At 39.2% G+C, this 13,927-nt stretch overlaps 1 protein-coding gene across 7 annotated transcripts in view; it reads right to left on the reverse strand.

Annotated features, from left to right (window-relative positions):
- Positions 1-307: 307 nt before the first annotated feature.
- nckap1 (NCK-associated protein 1) overlaps positions 308-13,927 on the reverse strand; it is a 37,333-nt gene continuing 23,713 nt past the window's right edge. For all 7 annotated transcript variants that reach the window (XM_012919713.3, XM_004553521.4, XM_076891451.1 and 4 more), the window contains 16 exons: positions 13,712-13,857; positions 13,482-13,614; positions 12,451-12,570; positions 11,261-11,400; positions 10,621-10,752; positions 9,962-10,180; positions 9,224-9,354; positions 8,910-9,007; positions 8,382-8,475; positions 7,885-7,967; positions 6,701-6,781; positions 6,519-6,612; positions 6,318-6,434; positions 3,669-3,778; positions 2,699-2,788; positions 308-2,478 (listed from right to left, as the gene is read on the reverse strand). In XM_012919713.3, coding sequence (XP_012775167.1) covers positions 2,362-2,478; positions 2,699-2,788; positions 3,669-3,778; positions 6,318-6,434; positions 6,519-6,612; positions 6,701-6,781; positions 7,885-7,967; positions 8,382-8,475; positions 8,910-9,007; positions 9,224-9,354; positions 9,962-10,180; positions 10,621-10,752; positions 11,261-11,400; positions 12,451-12,570; positions 13,482-13,614; positions 13,712-13,857 — 1,905 coding nt within the window. In that variant the 3' untranslated portion in view covers positions 308-2,361. The remainder of the gene's footprint in view (positions 2,479-2,698; positions 2,789-3,668; positions 3,779-6,317; positions 6,435-6,518; positions 6,613-6,700; positions 6,782-7,884; positions 7,968-8,381; positions 8,476-8,909; positions 9,008-9,223; positions 9,355-9,961; positions 10,181-10,620; positions 10,753-11,260; positions 11,401-12,450; positions 12,571-13,481; positions 13,615-13,711; positions 13,858-13,927) is intronic.

Genomic DNA, 13,927 nt, shown 5'->3' on the forward strand with positions numbered 1-13,927 from the left:
TTTTGTCTTCATCTTGGATGCCTCCTGGTGGCTTTTCTATGACACAGCAAGGCTACCAAAGTAGTTTTGTTAGGAATGCCATAAAATCTTGAATAATTGAATAAAATAACATGAAGTAACAAAAAGCAACATCTTATTATTGATTTTTTTGAACAGTTGTTTACTTGTAGATCATTGCAGGAGTCCTGAGTAGATTGGTTACCTGCTGCGTAAAGTCTAACTTGTCACCTGACTGTGAATTACCCTTGTGTGTTCATACTTACTGGTTTTTACCTCATTCATCGCAGGTAGTGGCACACACTCAGAGTTCAGGTCTGACACAGCCCTAAAGTTTATTTTATTCATGTCATTTTAAGTTACAAGTTGGAATCAGAAACACAAAAAAAAAAGAGAAGAAAAAAAAAAAGTTATAAAGTAAAACAGCAACCATTCCACATCAAATGGCAGAATGTGTCCACGGAGCTGTCCTTACAACCTCATAATGCAAACTACTGACTCGCCACAGAAGAAACACCTTTTTTTTCTGTGTTCCTGCTACGTTCTGTAAATATGACTTCACTTTGCAGCCACTTGCAGAATAACTCCAGCAGTGGTTAAAAGTCATGAGTAGTATGCAGAATGAACCTTCAGACAGAGCCCTGGGGTTAGTATTACACTAGCAAAGGGCTAACTTAAGGAGAGTAAGGTTTGTGTCTCATTACGTAGCCCCTGCTGTGCTCTGATTGAGGAAGAAAATAAAAATCAGACTGCACTTTGTAAAAGTTGTCCATCTGTCCTTTAAGGTCCCACACAACCGTCGCAAATATGTAAGAGTCATTGGTGGATGCCCCTTCGACCAGAATTTGCAAATCCAGTGAAAGCGGCACTGAGGGTGAATAATAATTGTTTTTTATTCTTATTGCAGCTCCAGTTCATCTTATGTTTTTTTATTAGTGTTAGGTGGTTAAAATGACCTTAGTATTAAAGTTAAACAGTTATATAACTGGACTATAGATGGTCAGCTATCATCAGCTGCTGCTAAGGTGCCTTTGAGTAAGGCGTGCTTCCCCCAGCTGCTTCAGTAGGGCTTCAAAAGAACAACGAAGCTCCTTTCCAGGAGCCACAAGTGGACTCGTTCTGATTAGGGGTTATTTTGTAGTTTTACTCTACCGCAGACAACATGTAGCACCTACTGCAGCGTCAGTCAGGGGAGCTGAGGGGAATACTTGCAAGTGTTTTCTTTTGCTTGATCCCACTGTAAGAGTTTAACAGAGCTGCCGCAGAGCTGGCGTCAAACACTGAAAACGCCCAAAAAAAAACGGCATTTCTCACCACTTGTCAACACTCCAATCCTTCCAAGCCCTGATACACACTTTTCTTTTTTTTAGTGTCAACACATTTGGCAAATCGTCATTGTCGTCGTCATAAAAATAACAAAACATAAACATTAAAAACAGACAGCTTCACATCAAAGTAGAATACAGATATTATATCTTTACCCACAAAATGTTCATGTTACGACTAGCTAGAAAAAAAAGAAAGAAAACATCACCATGTTATACAAGTGTGTGTCCGTCTGAATATGTGTGTGTGTGTGTGTGTGTGTGTGTTTGTTTGCTAGGAAATGGTCGAAGATTAGTGTTTGGAACCGTAGATCTGCTCAGGATTGTGTATCTGTACGCGTGTGTAAACTCAGATTAATGAGCAACATGTCTTTCAGTATCAACACAGGAATCCTCACCCCGCATCCATAAAAGAAATATAATAAGAATAATAATAAACCCCACAAAAACATCAGAATCATTTGCATTCTCAAAGTAAGCATCCAAAAATCCATCACCACATAGTAGTTATCAGCTGGCCACTAAAGTTCTCAAAACTTTCATTGCAAAATTAAAAAAACAAAAAAAAACAAAGGAGAAAAAAAATATTTTAGTGTCAACTATATATATATACTATATATTTATACTTTTGTTCTTTATACCAACCAAACATTATGTATTTTTTGTGTTGCTATGGTCGTGGTCCCTGGCAACATCATGGAAACGGTACGATTAAAATAAAGACACTGATCCCCCAACTTCATCCAGCTCGTGTTTCTGTTCATATGTTGTGTTTTTTCCCTCCTCTTTTTAATTTGAGCACTTGTGTTTCATACGCTCTTCTTATATTTTGAGTGGATTTGTTTTCAATGCTACGCGTTTAGTGTTAAATGCCGACAGTGTTGCTTTTTTGTCCGAACACGCTGAGGCTTTGTAGGCATAGATTAGTGTGTTTAGTTTGGATTTAGTGTACTCTGGTAGTGTGTATTTGTTTTGTCTGTACCCCCATTCAATAGCAGACTATAAGGTATGCCTTTGTGTGGTTAGTGTCTGTGTGTGTCTATGCATTAGCGCTGATGCTCTGTTTGTAGACGGCGTGGTAGGCGTTTCGCAACAGGACGTAAGGGAAACAGGACTCCAGCAGGTCCATGGTGAGGAAGGGAGACTCCTGCACAATCTGAAGCAGAAACGAAATGCAGAACAACTCTTAGACGATTGGAAATATACGGTAATACTCAGAAGTAAACTTGAATGTTAAAAATAGTTCTGCACTTCAACTTGAATCCATTTTTTTTTCACATCCTGATATAGCTTTGATAGTTGCTTTTTAGGATGTTTTACTTTTAAAAAAGGAACAAGTGTCGACAGATAAAGTCTCCTGTACGTAGTTTTCTTACCATGTCCAGCAGCAGGTAGACAGATTCTCTGTTACGTGTCGTCATCTTGTCCGTTTCCTGACCGATCTTCAGCAGGCTGGATGAGGCCAGCTACACAGAAACATGTTACAGACTGATGTTAAGAGTCTCTCAAGTCAATCTTCGGTTTTGTTTTCGTATCAGTTTTAACTAAACTTTAGAATTTCTTGACAAAAATTGGGAAATTACACACCATTTCCAAATTTATCAAAGAAAATCTGACTTAACTGCATAATTACTGGAGCTTCAAAGACATGTAAGCACTTCATGACTGCTTGTCTACTCTGTACTTCTTATAACACAGACTGTTGGTAATAATGAGCCACAATACAAAGTTTTCTAGGGATAACAGTTTCCTTCCATAAGCCCTTCAGTTCTCCTTGAAATAGATTCTGTAAGCTGCTGTAACTCGAGGGATGAAACTCATTTGTCTGAAAGATACCTGGTATTTTGATAAGGGTGACGACCAAAAAGCTCACATAGATGTTCAGCTGGACTCAGATCTAAAGACTATGAAGGTCATTGCTTACATCACATAATTTTCATACACATCAAACCATTCAGCGAGTCCATGACCCAAGGTTTGGGACACTGTCATCCTCAAAGAGACCATTCCCTTTAGGATAAAAAGGTTTCATCAAAGGACAGAGCTGATCAGGATAACTTCGAAAGGGGACCCGAATAACGGCTCCAAGCCATATAATAGTCACCGGATACCTCAGTTGTAGGTTTTTCCTTTAATTTGTTACATTGCGTGTTTGATGTTGACATTATGATGAGAGATTGTATATCCCCCTATAAGTTTAAATGAATCTAATTATTCTGCGTATCTTCTACGTCAGAATGCAGACATGATGCCCTAAAGAGCTGCCATCACAGCGCAGTGCTACACTAGAGAAACCCCAGTTATAATGTAAAGTTCTCTAAGAGTAACAGAAATGCAGTGTCTTACAGCCAGGAACTCTTTGAGGCGGTCCTCTATGCTTCCCTTGTGGATGGTGAAGAGAGCAGCAGCGATCTGGTTGATTGCTTTGGCCAGGCAGTGGATGTTGTTACAGTGGCCTGTAGGAGGCAGCAAACACACACGATTAGCTGAAGAAGGAGAGATTATTGACTCGGTTTAATTTCTCACATGTGACTTTCACAGCAGAGGAAATTTCAGGCTTATAAAACATGGATCTGTCAATCCTGGGCTTCATTTCTGTATCGCATGTGACATGGATGACAAGCACATGAATATAAAACGCGCGTGTAATCGTAAGGTTAGAGAACGGTTAGTGTGGCTGGACCGGTGCGACGTGTTAAGACCTGCTCCCGGCAAAACCAATCACTCGTCGGGACACAGTCTGCATACTAACAATGGTGGAGCCCATTACAACTCATTATCCTTTTCAAATGTCCCTTATTAACAATGGCGCCTTTCATTTCAAGGTTGTTAAGTGGCACTGTCTTGATAATTCGCGACCTTGAGTTATAACTCTCTTCGATACCTCATCAAAAGGCCTCATGTATCTGCAGCGATGCCCCTCCGTGGATCTAAATATCAAGTCTGTATAACTGAATGAATCTTTCAGGCAAATAAATAAAAACAAACACGGGTCACATGGGCTAAACAGACATTTAAAACTGATTAATTATTTAAAAAGTACACATAATGAAGATGATAATATGGCTCTAATGAACACACATAAATCAATCTTGGGGCACAAGGTCGACGTCATTTGCATGCAGAAACTGTCTCGCGCGTTGAACGTGGTAAATTTTGTTTCTTACAAAGTGGAATTTCTTTCCCCCAGCAGTGAGTCACAAGACGGGCTTATTATCCCCTTTATTAATGAATATTAGAGCAGGAAATGGAGGGCAAAATGATGGAGAGGAATCAATTCGTATCACAAATATACTTAAGTGCATCATGTATTATAATTTCTGTTCCGTAATCATTTGAGTCACAACAATTACTCCAGAATCTTTCCTCCCATAGAGTCTCAGCCGGCCTCAAACCAAAGTCAAGTCATTAAGCCAAACACTTTTTTAAAAGAACACACCTGGAGTGCAGCAGAATGCATGCATGGCATCTGTAATTTCCAGAAGGTAACTGCTGCTTGTTAGGCTAACAGCAAAAGTGAACATAACAAAGATTTGTAATGTGGGTTAAACAAACAAAGAAACCTAAAGCGGAGATGTCAAACTAATTTTACATCGTGGATCACAAATGCCCCACTCTGACCTTAAGTGGGCTGAACCAGTGAAACTCCCCTTTCTGTTGGTGGAAACGCATTCAACTAAACATTTAATCCCTGACTTATCCTAATATAAGAAAACTGAGTGTTCAGCATTAGAAATGTGGAGATACTGGAAAAACAGAAACTTTTCTCTCACTTAATTATTAATCTATTACATAAGTATTTCATGTAGTGTGAATGGCAGTGGGGAAGATCAATATTTACCAACAGAAAAAGCTGGAAAACTTTTGAAAATACAGATCCAGTGGACCCAACTGGCTTCTGGCCTCCGGGACTCATTATTCCACACCCCTGACCTGAAGGCATCACCGTCATGTTACTGTTTTTAACCCAGTAATCAGATGTACATGTTTTTCCTCTCGACTCTAGTGTCTAGCATGCTTTTCTGTCTCGCCAACCACTACGTCCATGAATCTTCTCAGCGGTCTTTTCTTCTCCTTCCTGTCTGGCAGCTCCATATTCAACTCCACTATTCAAACCATCTCAACCTACCTCTCTAACTTTGTCCTCAAACAGCTCCACTTGTGCCGTCTCTCCGATACACTCATTTCTAGTCATGTCCCTTCTGGTCACTCCCAACCAAACAAATCTGAGCATCTTGAGGGAGGCTGCCAACTCCACCCTGCCCACACTCTTCACCTCTGGCCTGTAGTGTTTTAAAAATCAGTCTACTAGGTGGCACTTCCTTTGTGGTTCTCAAACAACAACAAGAAAAAAAAAAAGGAAAAGGAAAACATTTTTAAACAATACCAGCCTTTTACACGTTTTCTTTCCACTGCCTACATCCTCCATATAAATGAAGCAAGCAGCGAGCTATCATTACCGCTCAGCTTGAGGGGGGGGATGCCATTAATTTTACATCCTGTCTCGCTATCACTGGCGCACGACAGACTTCTTTCTGCACACAGATACGACTGGCAGATATAGTTTGCAAGGCAGAAAGTAGTCCCTGCATGAAAATGCTCGCTGCAAGGTTGGTGTGTTTATTCCGAGTAACTGGGTCACAATTTGTGGAAAGAGACATTAATGCTGAGTTTTTCCAAATGAACTTTTTGGCACCTTAAATACCAAAATGGGAGAAGCGTTTCTTTCTATTAGAATCAAGAGAAAGCAGACATCTCTGCTAATAATATCTACAGAGCTGGCTGACTCACACCAAAACAGTCTAGATGGAGACACAGCACTGCAGGCCACAGGAAAAATATAGAAATGTGATTTTAGGATGAACCGCCACTTTGAGTCTTTGAAGTTTCGTGCCTTCTCTTTATTGCACTTCATACTGCAAACATAAAATCTGTGTGAGAGAGAGTCACTTTAACTAGATCTTCTTAACAAATCTACAGAGCATGGTGTCCTACCTTCGATGGCTGGGCTGTACTGCGACATCACGTTGCTGGCAAGTGTTGGCAACGAAACTGCCACAAAGACCATCAGCAGACAGGCGATCTTATACTCCTCCTCTGGGCTGATGTTCTCTGCAGACAAACATCGTGATGGTCATACAGATGAATTGCGTGGCTCCTGGATGGTGGTTGTGTGTGACCGTGTTTGCGACTCACCGCTCTTTTGAGAGGACAGAGCCACCACCAGAGCTGGGTCGATCTCACAGGGTAAACCTGCTGCTGAGGACAGCTCGTAAACGTTCATGGCCACCTGGAAACAGACAAAACATCCACATGAACGCAAAGAGCGGGACATCCGGAAGCGCATCTACCTCAACAAGCCCGTCAGTGTGTTTTACCTTCATGTCCGTCTCTCGGGGAATGTGGTCCTTGAAATCCTCCACTGAGCTGACCAGGAAAGGAATGTGACAGGACAAAACCTGGAAAAAGCAAAACCGACACAGACCACTAAGACGGAGAAAGATGGAAGAGGAAATACTCTAAAATATTTATAAGTGTGCTTTTCAGCAGCCACTATCAGGAAATCTCAGACTGAATGAGCAAGGGCCAATAAACGTGTACCTCAACACTTACACTGAATGTCTTAATTTAATGTGTGATTTCAGAGTGCTGCCTGATATTTTTATCCTTTCACTTTTAATAAGCAGCGTTTCCGGAAACCAGCTAAATGTCAGTCTTAGAAGGCTTAGGTCAGTTAATCCAGTTCTGGAACTTGGTCCAACTCCAACTTCTAAATTGCTAAATCCAGAGGACCAAAGAACATGAAAGCTTGTAAGTATAAACCATGATATTTATCATTAAAAAGACAAGAGGGGAGTAGCTGGAATCAGAGCCAGGTTTAATTCATATTTGATGTAACTCAGCTTATAACTCAGCTTTAACCTGACAGGGACATAATGCAAGCTATTGTGATTGTCGATGAGACAGTCTAGTAAGACTGATTTTGGCCATTTACAGTATAAAAGATGATGAGGTTCAATATTAAAATGCCTACAACATCTACTGTACCTTTCTAAATGAAAACATTTTTAAATGACTGTATTTTAATGCCATGAATATGCCCCAAAGCTGAATAAAGAAATGCACATTATTATAGTTTTGTATTTTCTAGTTTTAGTTTTGACTTTTTGTTTTAAATGAAGTTTAGCTTCAGTTAGTTTCCAGAGTGGATTTTCTTATTTCGGTTTAGTTCTTGTTAGTTTCCGTGTTCATCTTAGTCTTTTTAATTATTACTGCATGCTATTACTCTGAATGTCGCAGAGAAAATTAATACAGGTTTTACAATAAAAACTAATTTTTCAAACGCAGCTGACCCACGGTGTGTCACAGTATCGTAAATAGTCAAACTTTCCTTTACATTTTCATTTTATTCTATTCAAGTTCACAAAATTGTTTGAGTTAATTTTTTTTCAGTATTTTTTTCCACATCCAGCTTTAGTTTTAGTTAATTATAATAACCTTGATTGACACAAGTTGCCAGTATTTATCTCCTCAAAGTGGTATATGATTATGTGTGCCTTACGTCTCTCAGAGCCTCCTGAGCAAGCGAGCGGAAGGACAAAATGACCCCAATGATGGTCATTCTCTTCAAAACACTGTCCACAGCTACAAAGACAGAAAACACAGCGAGTGAGTGGAATTACAGCAGCTGTCACAGTGATCAGTGTTAATTCAGGAGTTCACCAGTCACAAAAATAAACTTGCAAGGAGGTGTATCAATTTGTACTTCAAGTGTACTAACTTGAAGTCATTTCTAACCAACCACTTTCAATACGATGGCAAGTTTAACACAGATCTAATCGAATCTCAAACAAGAGACTGACACTGAGACACTGACATGAAACAAGCCAAGGCTGCTGATTGTAAACAGCTAAATATCACACACACAAAAAGTGGCATAAGTACTCCCATCGTGTTTGGATAATCACTTATTGTTTGGCACCATGATGAAACTGCAGCTGCAAAGATCTGTGCCAAGTAAGTGTAAGCACAAGTATTAGCGTTAGTGTTAGTAATTACAGGTGAGTTTCTTGAAGAGCGCAGCCATGTGGTCTGGTTTGTCAAAGCTCGTCCTCATCTGGGTCAACACCTCCATGTTTTCTACCACCAGTTTCTACAGAGAAACGCAAATAAACAAAACATAAATATATGTAAGAACATTTTGTCAAAATTTTTAAAAAAGAAAAAAAAAAGCCTGGTTATGAATGAAACCATGGAAGGCGTCAGACTACACTAAACACTCAACATCAACCAATTTGTTTCCCTATTTTTGGCTCTCTCTGATGTAAGGAAGAAGGGATATCCCCAATTAGGCCAGGCACACTGCTCGGACTTCTCACAAAAGATTACAAATATATGAATCAGTTTTCTGAATATTATATTTTAAAAAAAGAAAGAATCAGAGACGCATCAGGTAAGGAAAAAGAAATCACTCATCTGAATAAAACTCACTGACTAATAATATCACCTGTACAACTTGGTATAACAGTTTATATTATTATTATTCAATATGTGAGTATATCTTTATGATTGTGGACATGTTTATACCTTCAGCTCAGCAACCTGAGATGAGATGTGCCACATTAGGCTCTCACTTAGAAACTTCATACCATATGGGCCCAAGAGCTCTGACAGGGAACGCATCTCTGTGGAAAAAGCAAAAAAATAAACACTTTCAATAAACTTTCAGCAGAAAAAAAACAAGATGGCTAAACTCTAAACTTATATTAATACACAAAACCCCACATTAAAGTTTCTCTTCTATAGCTGATTTATTGTTTGTCGTCATAAATACCAAGTTACTAACATTTTCATGCACAAAGTGTGTTTGTATGAGTAAACAATCTTTTGAGTGATTGTACCCGAGATATCAGAGTATTCTTCAGCATTGAAAGTTAGTTCGTTCTCAGTGGGCAGGTTGACGAAAGCCTTCATGGCGGGGAAGTAGGCGATGTGTCCGTTACTGACCTGGCGGAGCAACGTTTCCAAGTACCTACAAACACACACAGGATGCTGTCTCAGTATAGGTTACATGCTTGGTCCTCAAAAGAAAAACAAGCTGGGCTCCATTAAGGTCTGTCGGGTATAATAAATAAGTAAAACTGTAGCCACTGAGCTTGCAAACTATTAAATTTTTTATTTGGTTTTCTGCTTGTTTTGGGTTCAGGATTTACCCCTCACTGGTGTGGATGTGCTTATTTGGTCCTCTAGTTAAATAGTGCATCTTCCTAAATGTTATAATAAATTAAATGTTAAACTAACTAAACTAACTTTTCAGAAGAAAGTTAAGGTAGGGTGCACTCAAAACTGTTCGTTTCAGACAGAAGGTAAACAGAGAGGCTGAATTAAGGCCCCGAAAAAAGCTACTGTAGTAGAGCCCAAGAATAAAGACATGGAGCTGGATGTGAGGAGAATAGAAATTGCTCTGATTAAAAAAAACAATCATCTAAAACTACTGAGAAAAGTCTAGTGAGTTATTTGCGTTGTTTGTTGTTTATTTCCTCCTCAAATTACACTTCTGCTTCCTTTGCTGTGTCATTTTTTGGTATTTTATTAACAATGTTTTTGGAGAATTGCAGAAGTGCTAAAAATCAACACACCAGTTTGTGTATAAACTGGTGATGGTGGGCTCTCCGTGGCTGTCCAGGTGCTGCGTCTGCTGCAGGAGGACGTTGTTGAAAACTCGTGTGATGTCGATGGTGACGTAGTTCTCTATGGACTGCAGCACGGTCATGTATGCTCGGACGCTCGTCAGCAGCTCGCTGGGCTTGGCTATCTCCTGAGTAGCCTGGTTGTACATGGTCATCCCCACTATGGACCTGGACACGATCAGAGGTCAATAAGACATGCCTAAGTTAAAGTACATTTAGTAAGAGCACTTTTAAACCTCAAAGTTGCACAACTTACTTTAATTACCTTAATTTTAACGATCATAAAGCTGCAATCCCTTAACTTTTCATTCTGAAACACCAAAGCGGTTTACACCTAAACTGCTCAATTAATCTGCTTTTAAATAACTGCTTAAAGCACAACCTCTGGACTGTGCACTGCTTAATAATTACTGTCATGTCATGATGAGGTAGTAATTTGTACTTTTTCCTATTCACTGAAAGCTGTACATGTAGTATTTAATTAACACAGAGGTGGTGAAGAGCAGCGTTAGCTGGGCTGCGAGGTCGACAGATGCAACTCTAAATTGGACAAATGTATCTGTAATTATACACCTTCACTATGAAAGCATGCGTGCGTGCTTATTTACTTGGTAAATCGGATCTCCAGGTGCGAGGTGAGGTACTCCCTCGGTGTGAAAGTGTGCTCCCACACAATCAGGTTGGGAACGTAGTTGATGGAGAAGCAGAGTTCAGATAAGGCGGTGTGGAGTTTATCCAGACTGGGGGGCGGGAGGAGACACATAAACAACAGATATGATTAAAACCTGATCTGTGCAGAGAAAACAAGCAACAATACCAATAAAACCAATAAAAGAGAGCAAAACTATGAGACTTAAAATGAAGGAAGTATAGATATATGTAGGTGAAAATATAAAAACTTAATTGGAAAGCGCTGACACGTCTGGGAAACGGTGATAACAACACGGTGGAGGGTTCAAAACAATACCAGCCAGATTTGATGTGTTAAAAAAATAATATTTCAACTATTTATAGGAGAAAGAAACAGCTAAATATTACCATTTTCATTTTTACTGCATGAGCAAAGATGAATACTTATTAATCTATAAACAATTACAGATCACTATAATTAAAACACACTCAACAGTAATGAGTTTTTAAAAGAAGCATAAAGAATAAGCTGAGCCTGAGAACAGACAGAGGCAGACTGTGGCTCTGCAGATCCTTCAAAAATATTCAGATCTTCACGTTCCCTCTTTTTGTACTAACTTGGTGACCAGCAGTCTGTTCTTCCTCATGCTCTCCACGCCTGGTTTCTCCCTCTCCGGCTCGCCTTTCTTCCCCGTCGCCTTCTTGCTCTTCTTGTTCACAGCTTGGCTGATGGTTTTTGCGCAGTGCTTGGGAAGCAGCTAAGGTAAAAATAAAAAGGTACAACATTTCACTACAATTATTAAGCCACTGATATTTTGTTTTAAAGTGCTCTTCAGATTTACATGAGACCTTTTTACTTGTTTAAAGAATCATTATTGTTTTATATTATGATTTTTACAATTTAATAAAAATTTTACTTATTAAGCTCCTTTTTTCCCTCATTTAACTGAAATCTTTTCTGTTGATTATTTTTTTAACTTATTGATTGATTTTGTTTTGCCTTGCTCTCATTTTTTTTTAGCTATTGTATTTTATTTAAGTAAGGTTGTGGATTTTTTGAACGTTTGGGATAAATGAGGTATATTTCATCTCATGTTGAAGACAAAAGAAAAGCAGTAGTAATCTTTCTTAGGCAGTTAAACCAGGAGACTGACAGACATATTTAAGGAGCTTTTAACAACAACAAGCTTCAACAAATGACTAAATATTTATATGGACAAACATCATTTTATGCTCTGGGTATTGATGGCAAAGTGTTGGTCGATCTGAGAATCTATTTCAGTACTGGGTCAAACTTGCATAATAGCAAAATTATCAATACCATGTATTATTGTTTCTACATTAATAAGCCAGCAATTAATTTCTTAATGCCCAAAAAAGGGATAATTTACAACTGAATCGACATGTAGCAATTACATGTGGCAAAATATTTTACAAAGCCTGATTCTACCTTGAAATAAAGTATTTTTTTCATACTGGAAGAAGGAAATAAACTCCCGGATGTATTTCTCCTCTTGTGTGGAAGTCTGCACAACTGTAGCCCTGCTGTTTTGTTCCTAGTGGAAACCCTGACAGTAGTTTAAGTATAGATTAAACCAGATGAACTGGTCAGTTTATCTTTGGATTGATTTTATTCTCAATAAAGTCTGTCAGCGTCTAACCAGCGTTCAAACAGAGGGTGTTGGAGGGGTTGGCTGACGCAGATTGTTAACCTGTATCACTGTCAGTCTGATCAGTAATTTGTAGCATTTGTATTCAAGCTAGAAATGTCAAACTGTCCCTGTAAACAGTTGGCTTTGTGTTCCTACCTGGTCACTAAGTGTACACTGCTCGGTGCAGATGTCAGTGATCAGGTTTCTGGCCTGTTTGGCCATTTCGTCCAAAAACATGTTGCACAACGACAGGCTTCGATCCCCTATGTGGTGACGCTGAGGAGGAGAGTAGGAAGAGACAAAAAGACTCAAAGTGAAATCATTATCAAAACAGCATAATCATCACACATATCACGCCTGATGCCCAGGCTCAGAGGGGAAAGCGGCTGTCAGTCAATGATAAAAATTGTATTGAATTTTGTAGAATCTGTTTCAAAAAGACCAAAACAGTTACTGCGGGGTGCCTGTTTAGATGCATTTTAGATGGGTATAAAAAAAGAAAGCCCAACTGTCTGCTGGTTCCAATAACAAGTGTGTTTATCAGTGTCCTTCAGTTTATGCCTATACGGAGTCAATTTTTGCTTTTCACTTCCAACCAGCATTGATTAAAGCCACACTCGACTGGCTGAACATCCCTGAACTGTAATGTGAGTTTTTTCACATGGAAAGTTTCTTCTTCTTCTTCCATGTTTTTCCTTTTTCCCCTTTAATTTTTAAACATTTAAATCATCGGAGTGTGAAATTGGATTAAAACTGGGAAGTCAAAGACTCCACATTTTTATATTTGGAAAATTCACTAAAAGTTGACCAAATGGGCACATTTTTGTAACATTTGCTGCTGACATTTTGACCAACTGATACCATCAAACATACACAGAATTGGCCATTAGGAGATCCTATTTGAAGTGCAGCAACACGTGCTGATAACGTCCTCGATTACGTTTAAAAAGAAGAAAATGTGTCTCGGTTGATTTACTGACCTCTACGCATTTCCCTTCATTATATCCACCCCCCTTTCATTACATCTCCCCATCTATCCTCCTTCCTCTGTACCTTCCGTTCAACCCACAGATATCTATTCTTGGGAAACTTTCAAATGTCCTCATCTCCCCATCTACAGGCGCCATTATGTAAAATTAAAAAGAATATCACACAAACTGGGTTTTTGTATGCATGTGTGTATTTACCTCCTCGGGACAGAGCTCATGTGTACAGGACATGAAGTGTGTACAAAGCAGAGGGAAACAGACTGAGTGGCGGCTCTGGGAGGGAAGCTCCAAGCACTGCTGAAACATCTTCTCAAATGCACGGCTGTAGAAGCTACACACAAGAACAGAGAAAAAAGGAAAATATACATATTTAAACTTATGTCTGAATTATGCACAGGACTTACCAGAGTTTCACATGAGTGTCTCACCAGAAAATAGACAGGTCTGATGTCTCCACAAGCATCTCCACCAGAGAGTCCACCATCTTTGTGTGGAAGATGATGGTGTTCATCATTTTACCGAGCTCTTTGTGATCGGCTAAACCGAGACTGGCTTTAGAGACACTTGTGTAGGCCTAGAGAGAGGAATAACAGCACAAGCAGGGCATAAAAGACAAATCCAAGTTCTTTATTGTTACATATTGC

Source organism: Maylandia zebra, linkage group LG13 (genome assembly GCF_041146795.1).
Source record: "Maylandia zebra isolate NMK-2024a linkage group LG13, Mzebra_GT3a, whole genome shotgun sequence".
NCBI classification, from domain to species: Eukaryota; Metazoa; Chordata; class Actinopteri; order Cichliformes; family Cichlidae; genus Maylandia; species Maylandia zebra.